Below are 26,801 nucleotides of genomic sequence, written 5' to 3'. Positions count from 1 at the left end.
GTCATCAAGGCTTTCCTCTTCCTCTGGTGCAGACGCCTGATCCTTTATGTGCGTCAAACTTTGCATCAGCAGACGCATTAGGGGGATGCTCATGCTTATTATGGCGTTGTCTGCACTAACCAGCCGTGTGCATTCCTCAAAACACTGAAGGACTTGACACATGTCTTGAATCTTCGACCACTGCACACCTGACAACTCCATGTCTGCCATCCTACTGCCTGCCCGTGTATGTGTATCCTCCCACAAAAACATAACAGCCCGCCTCTGTTCGCACAGTCTCTGAAGCATGTGCAGTGTTGAGTTCCACCTTGTTGCAACGTCTATGATTAGGCGATGCTGGGGAAGGTTCAAAGAACGCTGATAGGTCTGCATACGGCTGGAGTGTACAGGCGAACGGCGGATATGTGCGCAAAGTCCACGCACTTTGAGGAGCAGGTCGGATAACCCCGGATAACTTTTCAGGAAGCACTGCACCACCAGGTTTAAGGTGTGAGCCAGGCAAGGAATGTGTTTCAGTTGGGAAAGGGAGATGGCAGCCATGAAATTCCTTCCGTTATCACTCACTACCTTGCCTGCCTCAAGATCTACAGTGCCCAGCCACGACTGCGTTTCTTGCTGCAAGAACTCGGACAGAACTTCCGCGGTGTGTCTATTGTCGCCCAAACACTTCATAGCCAATACAGCCTGCTGACGTATGCCAGTAGCTGCCCCATAATGGGAGACCTGGTGTGCAACAGTGGCAGGTGCGGATGGAGTGTTTGTGCGACTGCGGTCTGTGGACGAGCTCTTGCTTCTGCAGGAGGACGAGGAGGAGGAGGAGGAGGGGGTGCGAACGGCTACAGACAACTGTTTACTAGACCGTGGGCTAGGCAGAACTGTCCCAAACTTGCTGTCCCCTGTGGACCCTGAATCCACCACATTTACCCAGTGTGCCGTGATGGACACGTAACGTCCCTGGCCATGCCTACTGGTCCATGCATCTGTTGTCAGGTGCACCTTTGTGCTCACAGATTGCCTGAGTGCATGGACGATGCGCTCTTTAACATGCTGGTGGAGGGCTGGGATGGCTTTTCTGGAAAAAAAGTGTCGACTGGGTAGCTCGTAGCGTGGTACAGCGTAGTCCATCAGGTCTTTGAAAGCTTCGCTTTCAACTAACCGGTAGGGCATCATCTCTAACGAGATTAGTCTAGCTATGTGGGCGTTCAAACCCTGTGTACGCGGATGCGAGGCTAAGTATTTCCTTTTTCTAACCATAGTCTCATGTAGGGTGAGCTGGACTGGAGAGCTGGAGATCGTGGAACTAGCGGGGGTGCCGGTGGACATGGCAGACTGAGAGACGGTGGGAGATGGTATTGTTGCCGCCGGTGCCCTAGATGCAGTGTTTCCTACTACGAAACTGGTGATTCCCTGACCCTGACTGCTTTGGCCTGGCAAAGATACCTGCACAGATACAGCAGGTGGTGCGCTAAATGGTGGTCCTACACTGCCGGAAGGGATGTTGCGTTGATGACTAGCTTCATTGGCCGAGGGTGCAACAACCTTAAGGGACGTTTGGTAGTTAGTCCAAGCTTTCAAATGCATGGTGGTTAAATGTCTATGCATGCAACTAGTATTGAGACTTTTCAGATTCTGACCTCTGCTTAAGGAAGTAGAACATTTTTGACAGATGACTTTGCGCTGATCAATTGGATGTTGTTTAAAAAAATGCCAGACTGCACTCTTTCTAGCATCGGATACCTTTTCAGGCATTGCAGACTGAGCTTTAACCGGATGGCCACGCTGTCCTCCACCAGGTTTTGGCTTTGCCACGCGTTTTGGGCAAGATACGGGCCCGGCAGATGGAACCTGTGGCGATGTTGATGCCTGCTGCGGCCCCTCCTCCTCCTCTGCTTCAGAACTGCTGCCGCCTGCACCCTGTTCCCCCAATGGCTGCCAATCGGGGTCAAGAACTGGGTCATCTAATAACTCTTCTTGTACCTCCTGCGCAACTTCGTCTGTGTCACCGTGTCGTTCGGTGGTATAGCGTTCGTGATGGGGCAACATAGTCTCATCAGGGTCTGATTCTTGATCAGCACCCTGCGAGGGCAATGTTGTGGTCTGAGTCAAAGGACCAGCATAGTAGTCTGGCTGTGGCTGTGCGTCAGTGCACTCCATGTCAGATTCAATTTGTAATGGGCATGGACTGTTAACTGCTTCACTTTCTAAGCCAGGGACGGTATGTGTAAAGAGCTCCATGGAGTAACCCGTTGTGTCGCCTGCTGCATTCTTCTCTGTTGTTGTTTTTGCTGAAGAGGACAAGGAAGTGACTTGTCCCTGACCGTGAACATCCACTAACGACGCGCTGCTTTTACTTTTACCAGTTTCACGAGATGAGGCAAAAGAGCTAGAGGCTGAGTCAGCAAGATAAGCCAAAACTTGCTCTTGCTGCTCCGGCTTTAAAAGCGGTTTTCCTAATCCCAGAAAAGGGAGCGTTCGAGGCCTTGTGTAGCCGGACGACGAACCTGGCTCCACAGCTCCAGACTTAGGTGCAATATTTTTTCCCCCACGACCACCTGATGCTCCACCACTACCACTACCCTCATTACCAGCTGACAATGAACGCCCCCGGCCACGACCTCTTCCACTAGACTTCCTCATTGTTTTAAAAACGTAACCAAACTAACGTTATTTGTTGCAGTCACACAACTTACACGGTGAGCTATAACTTCTGTATGATTTAGCTACCCCTTTACAGGTTGGTGAGACCACAGCGAAAATCAGGCCCAATGTTACACACTCTTTTTTTGGTGGCTGCAAATTAGAGAGATGCCCCACACGCAGGACTGTCACTGAAGCACAAATGTTAATATTAATGTCACACTATTATTTTTTTTTTATTTTTATTTTTTTCAGGAACACTTTAGAAACCCCCCAAAAAAAAAAAAATAGATTTTTGCAGGGAGAATTTAGAAAACAAATGTAACAAACTATATGCTTTCTATGGGCCACTGAGTGAGAGATGACGCACACAGGAATCAGGAGTGGCACACAAGCCCAGAGGCCAATATTTTTCTACCAATGATTGATGGAGTTATTTTCTCTGGTAGATTTTGGAACCCAAATCAAGGAAAAAAAATGTAGGCTTTCTATGGACCACAATTGGAGAGAGAGAGAGAGAGAGATGGCACACCCAGGAGTCAAGACTGGCACACAAGCAGAAAGGCCAATATTAATCTCCCACTGTTTTTTTTGGTTGTTTTTTTTTTTTTTTTTTTCAGGGAGACTTTAGAAAAAAAAATAATAAAAAAAATATGATTTTATCAGGAAGAATTTAGAAACCAAATAAAATAAAATGATTTTTTCAGGGAGAATTTAGAAAACAAATAAAACCAAAAATAGGCGTTCTATGGCCCACTGACTGAGAGATGACGCACCCAGGAGTCAAGACTGGCACACAAGCAGAAAGGCCAATATTAATCTCCCACTGTTTTTTTTGGTTGTTTTTTTTTTTTTTTTTTTCAGGGAGACTTTAGAAAAAAAAATAATAAAAAAAATATGATTTTATCAGGAAGAATTTAGAAACCAAATAAAATAAAATGATTTTTTCAGGGAGAATTTAGAAAACAAATAAAACCAAAAATAGGCGTTCTATGGCCCACTGACTGAGAGATGACGCACCCAGGAGTCAAGACTGGCACACAAGCAGAAAGGCCAATATTAATCTCCCACTGTTTTTTTTGGTTGTTTTTTTTTTTTTTTTTTCAGGGAGACTTTAGAAAAAAAAATAATAAAAAAAATATGATTTTATCAGGAAGAATTTAGAAACCAAATAAAATAAAATGATTTTTTCAGGGAGAATTTATAAAACAAATAAAACCAAAAATAGGCGTTCTATGGCCCACTGACTGAGAGATGACGCACCCAGGAGTCAAGACTGGCACACAAGCAGAAAGGCCAATATTAATCTCCCACTGTTTTTTTTTTTTTTTTTCAGGGAGACTTTAGAAAAAAAAATAATAAAAAAAATATGATTTTATCAGGAAGAATTTAGAAACCAAATAAAATAAAATGATTTTTTCAGGGAGAATTTAGAAAACAAATAAAACCAAAAATAGGCGTTCTATGGCCCACTGACTGAGAGATGACGCACACAGGAGTCAGGAGTGGCACACAAACCCAGAGGCCAATATTTTTCTACCAATGATTGATGTAGTTATTTTCTCTGGTAGATTTTAGAACCCAAATCAAGGAAAAAAAATATAGGCTTTCTATGGACCACAATTGGAGAGAGAGAGAGAGAGAGAGAGAGAGAGAGAGAGAGAGAGAGAGAGATGGCACACCCAGGAGTCAAGACTGGCACACAAGCAGAAAGGCCAATATTAATCTCCCACTGTTTTTTTGGTTGTTTTTTTTTTTTTTTTTTTTCAGGGAGACTTTAGAAATAAAAATAATAAAAAAAATATGATTTTATCAGGAAGAATTTAGAAACCAAATAAAATAAAATGATTTTTTCAGGGAGAATTTAGAAAACAAATAAAACCAAAAATATGCGTTCTATGGCCCACTGACTGAGAGAGAGAGAGAGATGGAACGCTTAGTACTGGCACACAAGCCCAAAGGGCAATATTAATCTCCCTTTTTTTTTCCAGGGAGAATTTCTGAAACCCAAAAAAAAAATAAAATAGGCTTTCTATGGCCCACTATTTGTGAGAGAGATGGGACGCTCAGGACTGGCACAGATGGCACGCTCAGGACTGGCACAGAAGCCCAGAGGCCAATATTAATCTCCCTTTTTTTCTGGGAGAATTTATAAAACCAAAAAAATATTTAAATAGGCTTTCTATGGCCCACTATTTGTGAGAGAGATGGCACGCTCAGGACTGGCACAGATGGCACGCTCACAACTGGCACAGAAGCCCAGAGGCCAATATTAATCTCCCTTTTTTTCTGGGAGAATTTATAAAACCAAAAAAATATTTAAATAGGCTTTCTATGGCCCACTATTTGTGAGAGAGATGGCACGCTCAGGACTGGCACAGATGGCACGCTCACAACTGGCACACAAGCCCAGAGGCCAATATTAATCTCCCTTTTTTCAGGGAAAATTTATAAAACCAAAAAAAAAATTAAATAGGCTTTCTATGGCCCACTATTTGTGAGAGAGATGGGACGCTCAGGACTGGCACAGATGGCACGCTCAGGACTGGCACAGAAGCCCAGAGGCCAATATTAATCTCCCTTTTTTTCAGGGAGAATTTATAAAACCCAAAAAAAAATAAAATAGGCTTTCTATGGCCCACTATTTGTGAGAGAGATGGCACACTCAGGACTGGCACACAAGCCCAAAGGCCAATATTAATCTCCCACTGTATTTTTATCAGGGAGAATTTATACACCCCACAAAAAAAAATACAGAAAAATGAAAAGGCTTTCTATGGCCCACTATGTGAGAGAGATGGCACACACAGGGATGGCACTCTAGCAGAAATGCCAAATTGCCAATCTTAATCTCCCACCAAAAAAAAAAAAAAAAAAAAAACAGGGAATGTCCTACAATTACTATCTCCCTGCCTGCAGTAATCTCAGCCAGGTATGGCAGGCAGCTACTATCTCCCTGCCTGCAGTAATCTCAGCCAGGTATGGCAGGCAGCAATAAGGAGTGGACTGATGCACAAATGAAATAAAAAGTGTGGACAAACAAAAAAGATAGCTGTGCAGAAAGGAAGGAACAAGAGGATTTGTGCTTTGAAAAAAGCAGTTGGTTTGCACAGCGGCGTACACACAGCAATGCAGCTATCAGGGAGCCTTCTAGGGCAGCCCAATGAGCTACAGCGCTGAGGGGAAAAAAAAAAAAAAAAAAAATTCCACTGTCCCTGCACACCGAGGGTGGTGTTGGACAGTGCAAATCGCTGCAGCACAAGCGGTTTTGTGGTTAATGGACCCTGCCTAACGCTATCCCTGCTTCTGACAAAGCGGCAGCAACCTCTCCCTAAGCTCAGATCAGCAGCAGTAAGATGGCGGTCGGCGGGAACGCCTCTTTATAGCCCCTGTGACGTCGCAGACAGCAAGCCAATCACTGCAATGCCCTTCTCTAAGATGGTGGGGACCAGGACCTATGTCATCACGCTGCCCACACTCTGCGTTTACCTTCATTGGCTGAGAAATGGCGCTTTTCGCGTCATTGAAACGCGACTTTGGCGCGAAAGTCGCGTACCGCATGGCCGACCCCGCACAGGGGTCGGATCGGGTTTCATGAAACCCCGACTTAGCCAAAAGTCGGCGACTTTTGAAAATGTTCGACCCGTTTCGCTCAACCCTAGTCCTGGGGTATCTGTATGAATTGTGGCACGTGAACATTCGCATTGCCGTCCGGGCTCTACCGGATACTGTTTGATGGGCATTTCCAATCTAAACATCAGAAGCGAGGAAATGAAGCACGCGGATCTCACTGCTGTCTGTCTGTCGACTCTGCAAAAGCCAATAATTATGGTGTCTTCAGATATGAAATCTACATCAAACACTAGTAAACAAGACGCGTGCGTTTGATACAGGCTCCGTAGCCCAGGATCGGAGGATTTCAGAGACTATTCCTAGACTGATCCCTCGAATTTCAGTTTGTAATTTCATTCAAGGGGTTGTCCACTACTGATTAACTTTTTGAAAATTGTCCCGCGATGGTGCTAAAATTGGCCCATGGTTTGAAAAATTGGCCCATAGAGGTGCTAACATTTTTAAGAAAATGAAAATAAAAATCCACCTCCCTGACCTGCTCCATCCTTCTAGAGACTGTGCCCCACCGATCCACGGCCCCACCGAGTGGCTCATATTCATTGAATTCTATAGGGCTGAGCTGCAATACCGCACACAACCTGAGGACAGAAGTGGCACTGTTATAAGAAAGAGGCCCGTTATTCTAACCCTATACAACTCCATTAGGGTAAATTATCTTTTTTTTTTGCAGCATTTTTTTATGGTGCTGCTTTTTAAATTAGGCAAATGTGAATGAATGGAATAGCAAAGTAATGAAGTTAGCGAAGAAAGCGCCTTCATTTCCATTTTCATAGCATTTTACGTCGCGTTTCTAGTGTTAGTATATAAAGAAAGCAGCGCATTGTGGCAATTTGCATGTGGCTGTGATTTCATTGCCTCCGTTTGCTGGTGATTTATGTTCGCGAATTCCCCGTTAATAGATGCAAATGACATGCATGGCTCCATATTACTCACATCTTATTCCATTAACATATCTGTGGCGTATGGAACATGAAATCGCAGAGATAAGTATTCTGTCCCTTTCACCCACGATTCGTTAAGTCTAATTTTATGCAGCCGGTAAACAAAAGCGGGAGATGTCTTCACTACCGGAGTTAACGGGCGATAATTCGGGGAATGGTGGAACTAATGATCAGCGGCAAATACCCCAAACTGCAAATCCAGAAAACCCTGAGACAAGAGAAGCCGCCAAACCAATACGGATTCCAAGATTTCGGAAGCTCTTACATGGTTTGGATTAGGGGAATGGAGGAGGTTTTTCCAAAAGAAGACATTGACGTTAGATGGATCCAACATCTAAATTAATGGGGTGTTTATTACTTAATAGTTTTTAAAATGGGTCCATGATGGTCTTAAAATATCTGAGAAATGAAAAAACTAAAAATACACGGACTTACAGGACCCCTGCTGCTTCCGGGGGCCACTGTAGGTGTCTCGGCTTCCTCTTCTCATGGTGGGGTAGCAATAGTGGTCAACTTACGCCAGAAGAAACAGTCCCCGGGTGCTCTGCTCTGACGCCCATTGTGGGAAAATTAGAGGGGGACACTGGCAGCAGAGGTGGGGGGTCCGATAGTTATGTATATATGTTCTATAGGTCTTCATTTTCTGATTGGTGGAGTTCGTAGATCTCTAGAGCACCCACCACTTACAGGGGCAGCACAATCTCGTTTTCTCCTTTCGCAGTGACAATAAAAGACCACAAATTTGCAGGGAAGTGTGCTGCACGGCAAAGGGTTAAAGACCAATAAAATAAAACCAGCGCAGTGTCGCAGATCCTTCATTCTCAGGACCGGTGGGGTAAACAACTCCAGATAAAATTAATGCTATATGCTAGAAAATGATAGGACAGCCATAGACATCATAGTTGGGTGAATCCACTGAGTTTGGCGAGATTGCCCATGATATAGAAGGGTTAATAGTTTGCCTTTAAGTGCCTTTTGCCTTTAATTGCTGGGAATTACTAGAATCTGTTGATGCAGTAGTCTGATGGTCTCCGCTTCAAGGAGACTACACTTCTTATCATGTATGTTCTCAATAGTCAGCCACAACATGTTGTTGGTACATGGTGAGGAATAAAGGTCAGTATGACCCTGGGTGATGGTGGGGGCTACATGAATTACATTGAGAGTTACATTTGTTGTAAATGGTATAAAATATTGCCTCTTGCTGCATTACATCAGATAAAAGTGAATTTCACACAGAACAACGTGTGCGATTCTTTTGTCTCCAAGCGCTCGTCAATTAAGGGTGTAATTCAACAATTTGGCCTCACTGGTGATCTGGCTATCTGACCCTGGGTCAGAACGAAAACAGCTACGACACCCACAATCCTGTCCTATGACTGCACATCCTTAGATGTATTGGAAAATGGCGGCTTCCAGGAGAGACTGGCAGCGATTGACTTTCATCTCTCTCCACTTCTTCAATAAAATACGAAAACATTTCTTTTTCATGCATTTTTTTGTAAATCTGTTCGGTGCTGTTTGATAGTAATCCCACCGAAGCCATCAGATCCTTCAGATCCTCTAACCAGTTTGCCCGCTCTAGTTATGTAACTAATGATTTGTGATCGTTCCCCAAATTGGAAACTGGCTACTGCTTATGAATCTTCCGGGCTCATAGTATAGGTGATCTGCTGTTTTGGGAGGGTAATTGGAGCTCACGACTTACAAAGCAACGTCCTCTACACCGGTTGAAATCGCTGTCTCCATGATGGCCATGAAGGGTCCACTAGTTGGGCCAATTTTCACTAATGCGATCGGCGGTCCCTTTGGAGCCCACACAGGTGTCCTGACCCACTTAGGCTCCAACACAATAATGGATCCGAAAGGTGAACCATCCGGAGGTGACTGATCACTTTCCATTCAGGTCTACTTCCTTCGAGAGAATGCACAATGGACCTCTTAGATCCTTCTGATTTTTGTGTAGACGAGGACACTCGTCTGTTCTGTTCTGCGTTGGTGAAAATGGGACCTAAATTCCACATCACTTGCTCATTCTCTGCAAATTTTGAGCTTAAAATATTTTTTTCCAAAGCAATCAAAGAACTTCTCTGGAGACTAAGGATACTGGACGCCTTTATCAAATACTAACTCCAGCGGGGGGAGAATTTTTTTTTTTTATATTGAAAGTACTTTTCAGTAAGAAGTTGCAGAATAAGCAATCCTCGCAAAATGCTTATAAAATCCAAGCAATGCTTCATGAAATCTGATTTTTTTTTCCCCACTGCATGCGGTTGATGAATGTTCTTTAAAGTAAATGGCGCTAAATATGCCGCAATTATATTTCTCCACTGCATTGCGGTATGAAAGTAATGCATTATAGCTGGAAATGGTAACGGGGGATGTGGTTGGATTATGGTATTGATCCATGATGGTTTCTGTATACATACTTTTTTTTTATTATTTAGATTTGCTGTGTTTTTTTTGCTGTGTAAAGACATTTGATAGGTTGGGTTTTTCTACAGCACCAAATCGCATTTCCAAAGTATGAACACTGCTGTACTGTACAGTCATGGTCAAAAGTGTTGGCACCCTTGAAATTCTTCCAGAAAATGAAGTATTTCTCCTAGAAATTGTTGCAACTACACATATTTTGTTGTTCACATGTTAATTTCCTTTGTGTATTGGAAAAACAGGAAAAAGAAGGCAAATTGGACATAAATTCACACCAAACCCCAAAAATGGGCCGGACAAAATAGTTGGCACCTTCAACTTAATATTTGGTTGCACCCTTTGCAATAAATAACTGCAATCAATTGTTTCCTATAACATTTAAGAAGCTTCTTACTCCTCTCAGCTGGAATTTTGGATGACTCTTCTCTTGGAAACTGCTTGTCTCTCATATTTGAGGGCATCTTCTTCCAACAGCAATTTCTTCACAGATGATCAATGGGATTGACATCTGGACTCATTGCTGCCGCTTCAAAACTCTCCAGCAATTTGTTTCCATCCCTTTCTGGGATTTTTATGAAATATATCTGAGGTCATTGTCCTGCTGGAAGACCCATGCCCTAGGATGCAAACCCAGCTTTCTAACACTGGGCACTACATTGCCACCCAAAATCCTTTGGTAATTTTCAGATATCATGATGCCTTGCACACAGTCAAGGCACCCAGTGCCAGAGGCATCAAAGCATCCCAAAAACATCTGTGACGTTCCACCATATTTGACTGTAGGTACTGTGTTCTTTTCTTTGTTGGTCTCATTACTTTTTACGTAGACAGTAGAATGATGTGCTTTACCAAAAAGCTGTATCATGGTCTCATCTGTCCACTAGATAATTCCAGAAGAATTTTGGCTTACTCACATACATTTTTGCACTCTGCAGTCTAGCTTTTGTTTATGTGTCAACAGTGGGGTCTTCTGCACTGTCCTGCCATAGCTTTCATTCCATTCATATATGGACAGATAGCTCACACTGACACTGATGCCCCATTGAGCCTGCAGGACAGCTTGAAATTCTTTGGAAATTAATTGGGGCTGCTTATCCACCATCTGGACTATCCTGCATTGCAACCTTTCATCAATATTTCTCTGTCTCCACATCCAATGAGATTAGCAACTCTGCCATGGGTTGTAGACTTCTGGATTATGTTGCGAACCGTGGACAAAGGAACATCAAGATCTCTGGAGATGGACTTGTAACCTTGAGATTGATGATATTGTTCAGCAATTTTGGTTCTCGAGTCCTTAGACAGTTCTCTTCTCCTCTTTCTGTTCTCCATGCTTTGGTGTGGCACACACAGACACGCAATGCCAAGATTGAGGCAACGTCTCTTTTTATCTGGTTTCAGGTGTGATTTTCATATTACCCACACCTGTTACTTGCCACTGGTGAGTTTGCATGACAATCACATGCGTGAAACAAAAGCTTTTTTAACCAAATCTTTGTAAAGATGACAACACTTTTGTCCATTCCATTTTTGTGTGAAATTATGTCCAATTTACCTTTTTTTTGGATTTTTTTGGGGGCTGGCGTTTTTCCAATACACACAAGAAATAGACATGTGTATAACAAAACATGTGGAATTGCAACAATTTTCTGGGGAAATACTACATTTTTTCAAACATTTTCAAAGGTGCCAACACTTTTGGCCATGACTGTATGTGTTGTGATGTAAATGTATCACAACTGGAAGGTTTGCCATTCTTCTGGCCCATAAATTAAAATATTGTAGTGAAGTAGAACAATGATTCCTCCTTAACCATAAATGGGGGGATGAGGACTAATGGGTAGACTTCAGCCCAAAGTGGTCATTGGACTGTGTCATGGGAACATTGGTTGAATCACAAGGTCAATTTGAACTCGAGGGGGAATCGATCATTCCTTTAAGCCAATTTTGTCCCATAAAAAATTAACTATATTTGATCCAAGAAGGAATTTGTGCAAAATTGTTGTTATATGTTACCTATTTGAGTCAAAATCATTATTACAAAAAAAGTGGATGAGTTTTCGCAAAGGGGCATGATTATTCGCCTCTGGGTAAATTTACCATATTCTAAGACAAAAAAGTAGAACAATTTATTGATGAATTCATAAACTATGACCCAGATTATCGCCAGGGGCTGGTATAAATGTCTGCCGTATCTCAGGACATTTTAGTAATGTACATTACGATGATTTTGGCAGTTGTGCTCAGCCACGCTATTCTCCTGGCTAAACTTCAACATATTTTTAAAAGTCGACAAAGACTGGGGTAAAAACAAGTGGCAAACATTTTTTTTTTTAGTTTGGTAACAATTTTGTCTTCCAAAAATTAAAAGTTGTGACTTCTCAGATGTGCAAAAGTTCTGAAGACATGTGCTTACTGCAGGGGGGGTTTGGTTAAAGACTGATATTTTACATGCCAGTCTTCATAAATTCCCCCATTATTTGGTGTAAAACAATAAACAGCCTTAAAACAGGAAAAACTAGGCAAAAAAATAGATTCAAAAGGATGAATGAACTGAACCCGTTGTGAACATTGTGCACTTTTGTTTCTGTCCTACAGCCAAACTAATTTAAAACTTTTTTTTTTCTTCTTCCTAGCAATTGAAGTCAATCTTCAGAAAGCCCTGGCAGAAGCCTCGGAGACCTGCACCCAAGAATGCCTGATCCTCGGCCACTCCGATAACTGTTGGATGCCTCCATCCCTGACCCAATACCAACAGTCCAACCCTCCTTTGCCAACATTTGGATTCCAACAAGGTTGGGGAAGAGGTACCAGGCCAGATGGAGTACACACCCTTGGAAGACCTTTACCCAAGGAAGATACTGAAAAGGGGACATCTCGACCCCAGTTTTACAACACATGTGAGAGACACTGTACTATTGAAGATCCAGTCAAAGTGATTCCCTTGGCAAATTTCACTCCATGTCAACAAGCACCAGGTTCAGGGAGTAATCCTATCTTTGTACACGAGCACCAGCTCTGAGGAGCATCTCGCAGCTCCTTGTGTGTATACTTGTGTGTCAGATGTACATAGTCACTGCTGAACACTCCATACATGTGTAAGATACATCGGAGTGTGACATGAGATACATTGTGTATATAGAACGACGCTACATCTAATGACTGAAGTAAGACTAATGACATGTATTGTATGTTCTTAACACTGTCGCCCACAATCATTAGATTAGGGAGTAAGTTCTTCAAAACTTTGATGGGTTATGATTGAGCCAGTTTTTTTTTTTTTAAGGTTCCTGAAAGGAGTGGAATGGGCGCCACAACAAATATAAAAATAGTCGCTATTGTTATTGATGGTTCCTAATCCTAGCATCTACTCCCTTTCATCCCATGGATGTAGAGTCATCCTATCGGAAAGTGGTGTAACCCAAATTTTTCCAACCACTCATGGGCAAAAAAAAACAATGTAGTGAACCTGATCTGGGGTCTTACATTTCCATGGATGTCATATCAGCTACATTCTTTCTATGGTACGGTGAAGCTGATCTGAGGTCCTTTGCCTCTTTGATCCATAATCATTCCCTCTATAGGTGTTAAGGGTGATGATGAGTCCTACATTGCCATGGGCCCTGTAGCATTTACATAATTCCTTCAATGGTGCATACATTTGTGATGAGCCTGAGGTGACACGTTTCCATGAAACTCTTAGCATCCAGAAGTGGAGGCCACGAGAAGTCAGCAGAGATGGAACGTGATATTGACCCCAGGTTATGCCTCCGACATCACACTGTCCTACTAGTTGAGTTTCATGATCAGTCCTTTCCTATATATACACACACGAGCCTTTCACTCTTATTCCTGCTGGATAAACCCAGGATCGTAGATGTTCTAGAATTGCAATTTGTTAAAATGTATAATTCCATTCTGATGGATTGTATGATTTATATCCCACGACTAACAATTACCCGGCCGATATATCCACTTCTAGCATTCCTCTACGTATGACGGAGGCATCGTAGGCGCCGGGCAACTCTGTTGACATCACTATTTAGTTTCTCTGTTGTATATAGAACATTACAATCGTCGTCCTTATCACATACGACGATCGAGCAGCAACCAAGCTGTCAAAATAGTAAATCGATGACTGCAGTAGATTTTAGTTTCAGTAGGAAAATTGTTAAAAGAGTCACTTACGTAATGGATTTATGAAAACAGTCGAAGACGTTCACGATTTCTTTATTTTCCCTTTCTGCCATATTAAACCATTATTCTTTGACTTCATGTAATGCGTGTTACAGTTAGAAAACAAGGATGCAAATTAGTTGGTCCTTCGTGGGAACCGATGAATATTAAAATGTGCGTTCACAAATTAAAGTTATTACATTTTGAAGTAATTTCAGTTAAGTTAATTTACGGGGCCTCTTCACTGTAGATCCGGTTAGTCCCAGTGGTGGTTTTCAAGCCTGGAAAATAGATTTCATGTAGGAATAAGGAATATTGGAATCTAGTAACCATTTCTGACAACAGATTTGCATATGGCCTATTGGGGGGCAAATCTAGAATGGAGAACGGTCCTCTGCTCGAAAGACCACTTGGATAGCGAAGGCAGAAGTAAGAAGTGAAACTTGAACACAGGACATCATGGACATTTTCACAAGTTGTTCTCCTAGAAGCACAATCGGGACCCGTAGAGTTCGACGGTTGCAATGACTTTTACATTTTTTTGTCTGTCTTCTGCAAACAAATTTGTGCAACATGTGAACACCCGCAACATAAATTACCAGACTCTGAATGGAAGAGCCGCCGTTCTTGGATGCCGTGTGTGCATACCCTAAAGTTTGAAGCTCTAGGCTCAGTGAAGATGATGACCTTACTCCACATGTAAAGAAAGGCTCGAAGCACAAAATCACTGTTCAGACCAAGCATTTGCACCTGGTGTACCCTTGGCATGTAGGAACAGTACAGTGTGTCCTTATTCCCACATACTTGTTTTCCATCCATCTCTGGATTTACAAAAGTAGGGCAGAGATAGATGAAAAAGAAGTAGGTGGAAAGGTGCGATATACTGTTTGGCCTCGCCAAGGGTGCACCAAACACATATTCTTAAAACAGGAGCCAAAATAGACATTTTGTACCAAAAGACTCCTTTAAAGAAAAAAACTAAATCCCAACAACGGAAGGACATGTGTGAACTTCATTGACATCATAAACCATTGTGGTTGAAGCTTCAGGGTAAGTACAGTTGGCCAGAAAATCGAGAGAAAATCATAAAAAAGCTTTGAGCATGGATGGTTATTGGAGATAATTGACATCTTTATTGGGTCGTTTACTAGGATATAGCAAGAAATTAAAAAAAAAAAATGTCAGAACACTTTAAGAGAAAAATGGAAATGTCCAAGAATCTACATCGATCAAACATGGGAATAGGCAGAGTGTCACTATGACTGATGAATTCATATCAATCTGGATAACTTCTCCAGAACTTGTAAAGCTGATAACGGTGGAGCGGATGTTCATTGTTACTCTTTCCCGAGTGGCCACACATCCGCTAAGAATTGGCCTTTGTCAAACGCTCTTTGGGTCCATAATCGTGCCAACACAGAGCGCTCCCATCTCTTCTGAAACCATGATATGCGCATTATGAGAATCTTTACTGTGTGAATATTTCCATCGATATAGGAGACATTGTTGAGTAACCACGTTCTAGGCAAAAGCCAAGATTCCGAAATAACTAAGTACTGGAAATTTGACCACATTCCCGTCACTTCAATGGTTGAATAGGGCCATTTAAACTGTGGGTTTAATCTGCTCGCCCCACGTATGTCTCACTCACTGCTTCATCCATCCTTTATCTCTGATACTTCAGACGTCAGCGCCTCATCGATGTTATAAGAGCTTTAAAATGTCTCTGAGAGACAAAAGGAAACAAACAATCCAAATGATTTTGTCCTTAAAGTACCGAGCGTGAACAATAAAGAAATCGTGTGAGTGCTGGTCGGTAGGTTTTCTGTGTAAGCTTCTTAATGTAACCTAACAATGTAATTTACAAACAAATCTGTGTGTAAAACGCTGTAATTTACCTGCTTGTCGCTTCTAGAAAACTTCCACTTGTCGAGGGATTAAAACGAATGCAAAAAATGCTTTTATTTCTCTCTGTGCCGGGCAAATATAAGTAGAGTTGGCATTTTATTTTATATTGTCCCCACTGTAAGGTTTTTGGGTTTTTTTTTTTTAGAAAATGGTTTTAATTGTGTAAAAATTGTAAAAACAAAACACTAAGAAAAGTCTAAAAGATTTACAATAAATTGTGTATTTTGCCCCCTCTCGCTTTTCATAAGAGTATATGGAATTCTCTCCTGTGGCACTCAGAAAGTTGCATGTATTAACTAGACATAAATGTTAATTCTTATGAGACTTGAATACATTACCTGTAGTCTTCACTTCAGATGTCATGTTTTCCCTTTTTAACTGTGTTTCTATGTCAGCAATAAATAGATGTTGGAAAAATGTGACCTAGGAGTTTCTGGACAGATCTTGCACACCGTCTTCATTATTTACGAGTCATGACAAATAAGAATGATATTGTATCGGTAGTAAATAATAAAATTGCTGCAACCTTTAGAAAGAACGGCCTGCTGTATATATCACATTTCTTTCTTTGGCTCATGTATTTGTCTCTCTGCGTTCCAAAAATATGCAAATCTGAAAAGAAAATGGTTGCTAAAATTTACATATTTTTACTATCCAAAAGAAGAAAAACCATCAAGCAACATTATAGCAAATGTATCCACATAAGGTGAGTGAATTGTAGATTTGCTCCATTTAGGTAAAAAATCAATTTGCATTTATTACATTTATACTCCCCTATCCTCATCTTGCCACAAATGCTCCCCTTCCTTCTCCCTCCCCTCTTCTTTATCTTTTCTCCCTCCCTTCTTTAGTCCTTCTCCCTCCCCTCTTCTTTAGTCCTTCTCCCTCCCCTCTTCTTTAGTGCTTTTTCCTCCCCTCTTCTTTAAACCTTCTTCCTCCCCACTTCTTTAGTCCTTCACCCTCCTCTTTTCTTTAGTCCTTCTCCCTCGCCTCTTATTTGGTTCATCTTATTCCCCTCTTCTTTAGTCCTTCTCACTCCCCACTTTATTCCTTCTCCTTCTCCTATTCTTTAGTCCTTCTCCCTGCCTTGTTCTTTAAACCCTCTTCCTTCCCTCTTTAGTCCTTGTCCCTCCCCACTTCTTTAGTCATTCTCCTTCCCCTATTCTTTAGTCCTTCTCCCTCCCCTCTACTTTAAACCTTTTTCCTCCCCTCTTCTTTAAACCTTTTTCCTTCCCTCTTCTTTAGTCCTTCTCCCTCCTCTTTTCTTTTGTCCTTCTCCCTCCCCTCTTATTTGGTTCATCTTATTCCCCTCTTCTTTAGTCCTTCTCACTCCCCACTTTATTCCTTCTCCTTCTCCTATTCTTTAGTCCTTCTCCCTGCCTTGTTCTTTAAACCCTCTTCCTTCCCTCTTTAGTCCTTGTCCCTCCCCACTTCTTTAGACCTTCTCACTCCCCACTTCTTTCGTCCTTCTCCCTCCCCTCTACTTTAAACCTTCTTCCTCCCCTCTTCTTTAAACCTTCTTCCTTCCCTCTTCTTTAGTCCTTCTCCCTCCCCTTTTCTTTAGTCCTTCTGCCTTTGGTCTTCCAGTAGACCGTCATTTTTGCTGCTGACTACATCCAATGTTGTCATCAATGATGAGCATTGCGACCTATGACTGGGTTGGATTTAGCCAGTAGCCACGCTCGATGAAAAACTAGAGGAACAAGAAACAAGATGAGCGAATCATAAAAAGAGAAAGGAAAGGAGATGGTGGAACAAGCATGGAAGTGACAAGGAAAGGCGACTACAGGTTACACTATTAATACCCCTCCCTGACACTCTGAGTCTGGTGAACCGTTGGCTGTTAGGCTATGGATTTGCTGAATTAGCACATATTAAATCTTTTAAATTCAGATTTGTTAGTATCGGAATTTTTTGGGAAATTTGAAGTGGATTTGAAACGTGTAGAAATGATTCTTCTCCAATATCTACAAATCACGAACTTGGATCTTTAGTTCACATTTTATGGGACTATGGATAAACCCATTGGGAGAGCACCAATTACAGACCCGATCAGAAAAAAAAAGTTCCAAAAAATTTAAAATTCCGTTACATTGCCACTCATTAATTTAGATTCACATCATAACATCCATCAACCTAGTAATACAATTGGAAACAACCCAAACATTCAACATGATCAATTATCAAATGTCAATTTTTACTGATGGCCATCAATACTATATTGGGGGTCCCAACTCTTGGCCCCTCTGGTAATAAGCTTTTATAAGTGCCTGCGTTACATTGCAGCAAGATGATCGTCTCGCTACAAAACCAGGAAAAGCTGTTAATAAAGTAAGGAGCTTTGCCCGGTTCACAATGAAGAGCTCCTAAAAACAGCTGTTTATCAGGGGTGTCAGGCATCAGACCCTCATAAATGAAATGTAAGGAACCAGATACTGCCGCCATGTACAATTCAATCATAACTGCACAATGCAAGGCTTATATCTTGTGGAAAACATCCTGCCACATCTGGTAAGAGAAAAGGGAAGAAGGTGATGAAGAAATTCTATCCAAAGCAAACCCCATTTACACAAAAACGTAATATTACCGCCCAACCAACCGTCCAAATCGATATCATCACTACTGAAAAAATGAGCACAGAACTCCACTGACTTTTTGTAGCAATACTGACTGCATTTAGAGACACACTTCCCATCGATGTTTTTATTCTTAATATAATTCTGTTTCCCATTAGGTGTATGATACAAGCTGAATCCTTCTAAGTTCTAAGAAGACATAGGAGATCAATTTTCCCTGTATATGTCATGAGTAGCTGCAAAAATCCCTGTCAGGGAGATGAAGAAGCAGCTGGGTCGGGAATGATTGTTGCAGAGAAATCAGCTATAATAATTACTATATTAATTAATATAACTACAATAATACTGCCCCTATGTACAAGAATATAACTATAATACTGCCCCTATGTACAAGAATATAACTACTATAATACTGCTCCTATATACAAGAATATAACTAATATAATACTGACCCTATGTACAAGAATATAACTACTATAATACTGCCCCTATGTACAAGAATATAACTACTATAATACTGCTCCTATGTACAAGAATATAACTACTATAATACTGCTCCTATGTACAAGAATATAACTACTATAATACTGCTCCTATGTACAAGAATATAACTACTATAATACTGCTCCTATGTACAGGAATATAACTACTATAATACTGCTCCTATGTACAAGAATATTGCTACTATAATACTGCCCCTATGTACAAGAATATAACTACTATAATACTGCTCCTATGTACAAGAATATAACTACTATAATACTGCCCCTATGTACACGAATATAACTACTATAATACTGCTCCTATGTACAAGAATATAACTACTATAATACTGCCCCTATGTACAAGAATATAACTACTATAATACTGCTCCTATGTACAAGAATATAACTTCTATAATACTGCCCCTATGTAGAAGAATATAACTACTATAATACTGACCCCTATGCACAAGAATATAACTGCTATAATACTGCCCCCTATGTAGAAGAATATAACTACAATAATACTGCCTCTATGTACAAGAATATAACTACTATAATACTGCCCCTATGTACAAGAATATAACTACTATAATACTGCTCCTATGTACAAGAATATAACTACTATAATACTGCCCCTATGTACAAGAATATAACTACTATAATACTGCTCCTATGTACAAGAATATAACTACTATAATACTGCCCCTATGTACAAGAATATAACTACTATAATACTGCTCCTATGTACAAGAATATAACTACAATAATACTGCCCCTATGTACAGGAATATAACTACTATAATACTGCCCCTATGTACAAGAATATAACTACTATAATACTGCCCCTATGTACAAGAATATAACTACTATAATACTGCTCCTATGTACAAGAATATAACTACTATAATACTGCCCCTATGTACAAGAATATAACTACTATAATACTGCTCCTATGTACAAGAATATAACTACTATAATACTGCCCCTATGTACAAGAATATAACTACTATAATACTGCCCCTATGTACAAGAATATAACTACAATAATACTGCCCCTATGTACAAGTGTAACAACTCTGCTGGCATCACAGCATGGTCTCACATCTCTCACACAATCTTACCCACTGCTCCAGGCCATGATGTGCTTTCTCTTTTCTCTCTTTTGCCAGCTCCATGTTCTGTGTCTCTGCTCTCTGCATGCCTCATGGCTATGTGTATAGGGGGCCGGCGCCTGAACTCTCTGGTTCTTATAGGAATCAGGTGCATCTGTCCAATCAGTTCCTGACCAATTACCAAGAGGCCTCCTGTATATAGTGCAGCTCCACCCTGTGCTCTGGGCCTGTGCAATGTGTCAGCTCAGTTAGTGTTTAGCTGCTGAGTTTGCCAGGTCTTGCTCTGAGTTACTCCCTCTGAGCTTTTCTCTGTGCTATTGCTTTGATCTTGTAGTCCGCCCTCCAGGAGGCAGAATATCCTGGTCCCTGTGTCTGTGTCCTTGTGTCTTGTTCTATTGCCTTGTCTGTACTTTGTCTTTTCTCGGTCTCCTTGTCTGTGGCTTTCTTCCCTGCTTTCTTTCCTTGTGTTTTCTGTCTGCTTTCACTCCGCACTCTTGCGGCTCTGCACTCAGACCTTGCTTCGCACTCTCTGGCTTTGCTCTGTGGCTCCGCTCTTTGTGGTTCCATCTGGCCCCGCTCTTTGCGGTACTATCTGGCTCCACCTCCTGTGTTTCTGCACTTGGCTCCGTCTCTGCTCTTGGCTCCGCCTCCAGCGTCTCTGCTCTTGGCTCCGCCTCCAGCGTCTATGCTCTTGGCTCCGCCTCCAGCGCCTCTGCTCTTGGCTCCGCCTCCAGCGTCTCCGCTCTTGGATTCGCCTCCAGCGTCTTGGCTCCGCCTCCAGCATCTCCGCTCTTGGCTCTGCCTCCAGCATCTCCGCTCTTGGCTCCGCCTCCAGCATCTCCGCCCTTGGCTCCGCCTCTTGCGGCTCCGTCCTTGGCTCTGCCTTCTCCTTCTCTTCTCTTAGGCTAGGGTCACATTGCGTTAGTGCAATCCGTTTAGCGCTAGCTGCAAGCAGCGTCCGAGGCGCGCTACAAAAGACCGGCGCGTCGCTAGCGCGTGCCGAAAATGACACGCGCTAGCAATGCGCTGGTACATTGCGGGCAATGGGAGCGCTAACGGACGCGTTGCATGGCGTTAATTTCGCCGTGCAACACTGTCCGTTAGCGCTCTGACCAAAACGCAATGTGACCCCAGCCTTAGTTCCACCTTCTACTTGTTACTTGGTCCTCCTGTGTGAACAGGTCCCTACCTGTTCCTTCATTCTCCTTTCCTTCTGGCTTGTTTCCGTACCTGCATCTTCTGTGTGTACAGGTCCCTACCTGTTCCTTCATCACACTCACAATAGGACTGCACTCGGGTGTCATGAGAGTGCAGCCTGATTCATACAGCACATCAACCCGTCCTGTGTATCCTGCCGTTCCTGCCCTGCCTTCCAGTCCTGTGTTCCTGCTGTCCTAGCCAGTCCTGTTTCCTGCCGTGTCTCTGCCAGCCCTGTCTCAGCCGTGCCAGCCTACTCGTCTGTGTTCAAGCCGTGCTCTTCTGCCAGTCCTGCCTAATGCCCGCACCAATCCAGGTGTTCCTGTCTCCCAAGTGGGATCAGCAGCCTCAGCCAGACACCACCCTGGAGTAGCACCTGGCAGCTGCCTGCTGCACAAGCCTGTCCTCACCATCAGAGGCTCCAGAGAAGACCCAGGCAGCTGTCATAGTCACGCCCCTTCCAGGGTAGTCTGGTTTGTGGCACAGTGGGGCCACTATCCCCCCGAGCTCACGCCCACCAGTCAGGGCGTGAGCGTGACAACAAGAATATAAGTACTATAATACTGCCCCTATGTACAAGAATATAACTACTATAATACTGCTCCTATGTACAAGAATATAACTACTATAATACTGCCCCTATGTACAAGAATATAACTACTATAATACTGCTCCTCTGTACAAGAATATAACTACTATAATACTGCTCCTACGTACAAGAATATAACTACTATAATACTGCTCCTATGTACAAGAATATATCTACTATAATACTGCCCTCTATGTACAAGAATATAACTACTATAATACTGCTCCTATGTACAAGAATATAACTACTATAATACTGCCCTCTATGTACAAGAATATAACTACTATAATACTGCCCCTATGTACAAGAATGTAACTACTATAATACTGCTCCTCTGTACAAGAATATAACTACTATAATACTGCTCCTACGTACAAGAATATAACTACTATAATACTGCTCCTATGTACAAGAATATATCTACTATAATACTGCCCTCTATGTACAAGAATATAACTACTATAATACTGCTCCTATGTACAAGAATATAACTACTATAATACTGCCCTCTATGTACAAGAATATAACTACTATAATACTGCCCCTATGTACAAGAATATAACTACTATAATACTGCTCCTCTGTACAAGAATATAACTACTATAATACTGCTCCTACGTACAAGAATATAACTACTATAATACTGCTCCCTATGTACAAGAATATAACTACTATAATACTGCTCCTATGTACAAGAATATAACTACTATAATACTGCCCTCTATGTACAAGAATATAACTACTATAATACTGCCCCTATGTACAAGAATATAACTACTATAATACTGCTCCTCTGTACAAGAATATAACTACTATAATACTGCTCCTACGTACAAGAATATAACTACTATAATACTGCTCCTATGTACAAGAATATATCTACTATAATACTGCCCTCTATGTACAAGAATATAACTACTATAATACTGCTCCTATGTACAAGAATATAACTACTATAATACTGCCCTCTATGTACAAGAATATAACTACTATAATACTGCCCCTATGTACAAGAATATAACTACTATAATACTGCTCCTCTGTACAAGAATATAACTACTATAATACTGCTCCTACGTACAAGAATATAACTACTATAATACTGCTCCCTATGTACAAGAATATAACTACTATAATACTGCTCCTATGTACAAGAATATAACTACTATAATACTGCTCCTATGTACAAGAATATAACTACTATAATACTGCTCCTATGTACAAGAATATAACTACTATATTACTGCTCCTATGTACAAGAATATAACTATTATAATACTGCTCCCTATGTACAAGAATATAACTACTATAACACTGCTCCCTATGTACAAGAATATAACTACTATAATACTGCTCCTATATACAAGAATATAACTACTATAATACTGCCTCTATGTACAAGAATATAACTACTATAATACTGCTCCTATGTACAAGAATATAGCTACTATAATACTGCCCCTATGTACAAGAATATAACTACTATAATACTGCTCCTATGTACAAGAATACAACTACTATAATACTGCTCCTATGTACAAGAATACAACTACTATAATACTGCTCCTATGTACAAGAATATAACTACTATAATACTGCCCCTATGTACAAGAATATAACTACTATAATACTGCCCCTATGTACAAGAATATAACTATTATAATACTGCTCCCTATGTACAAGAATATAACTACTATAACACTGCTCCCTATGTACAAGAATATAACTACTATAATACTGCTCCTATATACAAGAATATAACTACTATAATACTGCCCCTATGTCCAAGAATATAACTACTATAATACTGCCCCCTATGTACAAGAATATAACTACTATAATACTGCTCCTATGTACAAGAATATAACTACTATAATACTGCTCCTATGTACAAAAATATAACTACTATAATACTGCCCCTATGTACAGGAATATAACTATTATAATACTGCTCCCTATGTACAAGAATATAACTACTATAACACTGCTCCCTATGTACAAGAATATAACTACTATAATACTGCCCCTATGTACAAGAACATAACTACTATAATACTGCCCCTATGTACAAGAATATAACTACTATAATACTGCTCCTCTGTACAAGAATATAACTACTATAATACTGCTCCTACGTACAAGAATATAACTACTATAATACTGCTCCCTATGTACAAGAATATAACTACTATAATACTGCTCCTATGTACAAGAATATAACTACTATAATACTGCCCTCTATGTACAAGAATATAACTACTATAATACTGCTCCTATGTACAAGAATATAACTACTATAATACTGCTCCTCTGTACAAGAATATAACTACTATAATACTGCTCCTACGTACAAGAATATAACTACTATAATACTGCTCCTATGTACAAGAATATATCTACTATAATACTGCCCTCTATGTACAAGAATATAACTACTATAATACTGCTCCTATGTACAAGAATATAACTACTATAATACTGCCCTCTATGTACAAGAATATAACTACTATAATACTGCCCCGATGTACAAGAATATAACTACTATAATACTGCTCCTCTGTACAAGAATATAACTACTATAATACTGCTCCTACGTACAAGAATATAACTACTATAATACTGCTCCCTATGTACAAGAATATAACTACAATAATACTGCTCCTATGTACAAGAATATAACTACTATAATACTGCTCCTATGTACAAGAATATAACTACTATAATACTGCTCCTATGTACAAGAATATAACTACTATATTACTGCTCCTATGTACAAGAATATAATTATTATAATACTGCTCCCTATGTACAAGAATATAACTACTATAACACTGCTCCCTATGTACAAGAATATAACTACTATAATACTGCTCCTATATACAAGAATATAACTACTATAATACTGCCTCTATGTACAAGAATATAACTACTATAATACTGCTCCTATGTACAAGAATATAGCTACTATAATACTGCACCTATGTACAAGAATATAACTACTATAATACTGCTCCTATGTACAAGAATATAACTACTATAATACTGCTCCTATGTACAAGAATATAACTACTATAATACTGCTCCTATGTACAAGAATATAACTACTATAATACTGCCCCTATGTACAAGAATATAACTACTATAATACTGCCCCTATGTACAAGAATATAACTGTTATAATACTGCTCCCTATGTACAAGAATATAACTACTATAACACTGCTCCCTATGTACAAGAATATAACTACTATAATACTGCTCCTATATACAAGAATATAACTACTATAATACTGCCCCTATGTCCAAGAATATAACTACTATAATACTGCCCCCTATGTACAAGAATATAACTACTATAATACTGCTCCTATGTACAAGAATATAACTACTATAATACTGCTCCTATGTACAAGAATATAACTACTATAATACTGCCCCTATGTACAAGAATATAACTATTATAATACTGCCCCTATGTACAAGAACATAACTACTATAATACTGCTCCTATGTACAAGAATATAACTACTATAATACTGCTCCCTATGTACAAGAATATAACTACTATAATACTGCTCCTATGTACAAGAATATAACTAATATAATACTGCCCCTATGTACAAGAACATAACTACTATAATACTGCTCCCTATGTACAAGAATATAACTACTATAATACTGCCCCTATGTACAAGAATATAACTACTATAATACTGCCCCTATGTACAAGAATATAACTGTTATAATACTGCTCCCTATGTACAAGAATATAACTACTATAACACTGCTCCCTATGTACAAGAATATAACTACTATAATACTGCTCCTATATACAAGAATATAACTACTATAATACTGCCCCTATGTCCAAGAATATAACTACTATAATACTGCCCCCTATGTACAAGAATATAACTACTATAATACTGCTCCTATGTACAAGAATATAACTACTATAATACTGCTCCTATGTACAAGAATATAACTACTATAATACTGCCCCTATGTACAAGAATATAACTATTATAATACTGCCCCTATGTACAAGAACATAACTACTATAATACTGCTCCTATGTACAAGAATATAACTACTATAATACTGCTCCCTATGTACAAGAATATAACTACTATAATACTGCTCCTATGTACAAGAATATAACTAATATAATACTGCCCCTATGTACAAGAACATAACTACTATAATACTGCTCCCTATGTACAAGAATATAACTACTATAATACTGCTCCTATGTACAAGAATATAACTACAATAATACTGCCCCTATGTACAAGAATATAACTACTATAATACTGCCCCTATGTACAAGAATATAACTATTATAATACTGCCCCTATGTACAAGAACATAACTACTATAATACTGCTCCCTATGTACAAGAACATAACTACTATAATACTGCCCCTATGTACAGGATTATAACGACTATAACATTGCTTCTATGGAGTGGTAATAGTTGTTTATCTGGTAATGAATCTGTTACTGTGTATTTGCTAATATAACTTATTTTATGCTGCTTGTCCCAGTGCAGTTTTATGGCGTTGATCACCAGTCAGCTGTTTTGCTGCCGTATTACACTTTTTCACTGGAAGATTTGGTTACAATACCTCATTCAGCAATCTGATTCTCCAGCTCCATTGACAAGAATTAATGTGTTGACTTCTGCTATAAGAATGTCATTTATTGAGCCAGGGTAACAAGGTGCAAAATTAATGGTTTAATAATTTTCTGACGTTCTGCAATTCACTTTTTTTTTTTGAGGAAATAATTCTCTAATCACGGATGAATTATGTGCAGTAATTATGTCCAGATGTAAAAATAGAACATCCTGTTCACCGTGATCGTGGTCAGTGTGTTATAGGGTCAATATAGAGCGTTTTCAGGGTTGTATCTTTTGCTATCTTCTTTGACAAGGAGCTTTATTTAGACATCAGCAATTGTCCCAGTATGCAGAAAACAGTACAATTGTCATCAGTGTTTTCTCTCTGTGTCAGTTTCATTAGTGTTTTTCCTGTATGACATTATTTTTTCAAGCTCTGCCCCCCAGAAACCATGAAGCAAGGAGACTACAGAGCTGTGAGCTGCTCAGCAGAC

General features: G+C 40.2%; 1 protein-coding gene across 2 annotated transcripts in view; it reads left to right on the top strand.

Moving 5' to 3' along the window:
* The window catches only part of PCDH11X (protocadherin 11 X-linked), a 1,941,173-nt gene extending 1,924,907 nt beyond the window's left edge, over positions 1–16,266 (top strand). For both annotated transcript variants that reach the window (XM_069746098.1, XM_069746097.1), the window contains one exon: positions 12,281–16,266. In XM_069746098.1, coding sequence (XP_069602199.1) covers positions 12,281–12,666 — 386 coding nt within the window. In that variant the 3' untranslated portion in view covers positions 12,667–16,266. The remainder of the gene's footprint in view (positions 1–12,280) is intronic.
* Positions 16,267–26,801: the final 10,535 nt, after the last annotated feature.

Source organism: Ranitomeya imitator, chromosome 2 (assembly GCF_032444005.1).
Source record: "Ranitomeya imitator isolate aRanImi1 chromosome 2, aRanImi1.pri, whole genome shotgun sequence".
NCBI classification, from domain to species: domain Eukaryota; kingdom Metazoa; phylum Chordata; class Amphibia; order Anura; family Dendrobatidae; genus Ranitomeya; species Ranitomeya imitator.
Note: the sequence above shows the minus strand (reverse complement) of the source record. Positions and strands in the feature narration are given on the sequence as shown.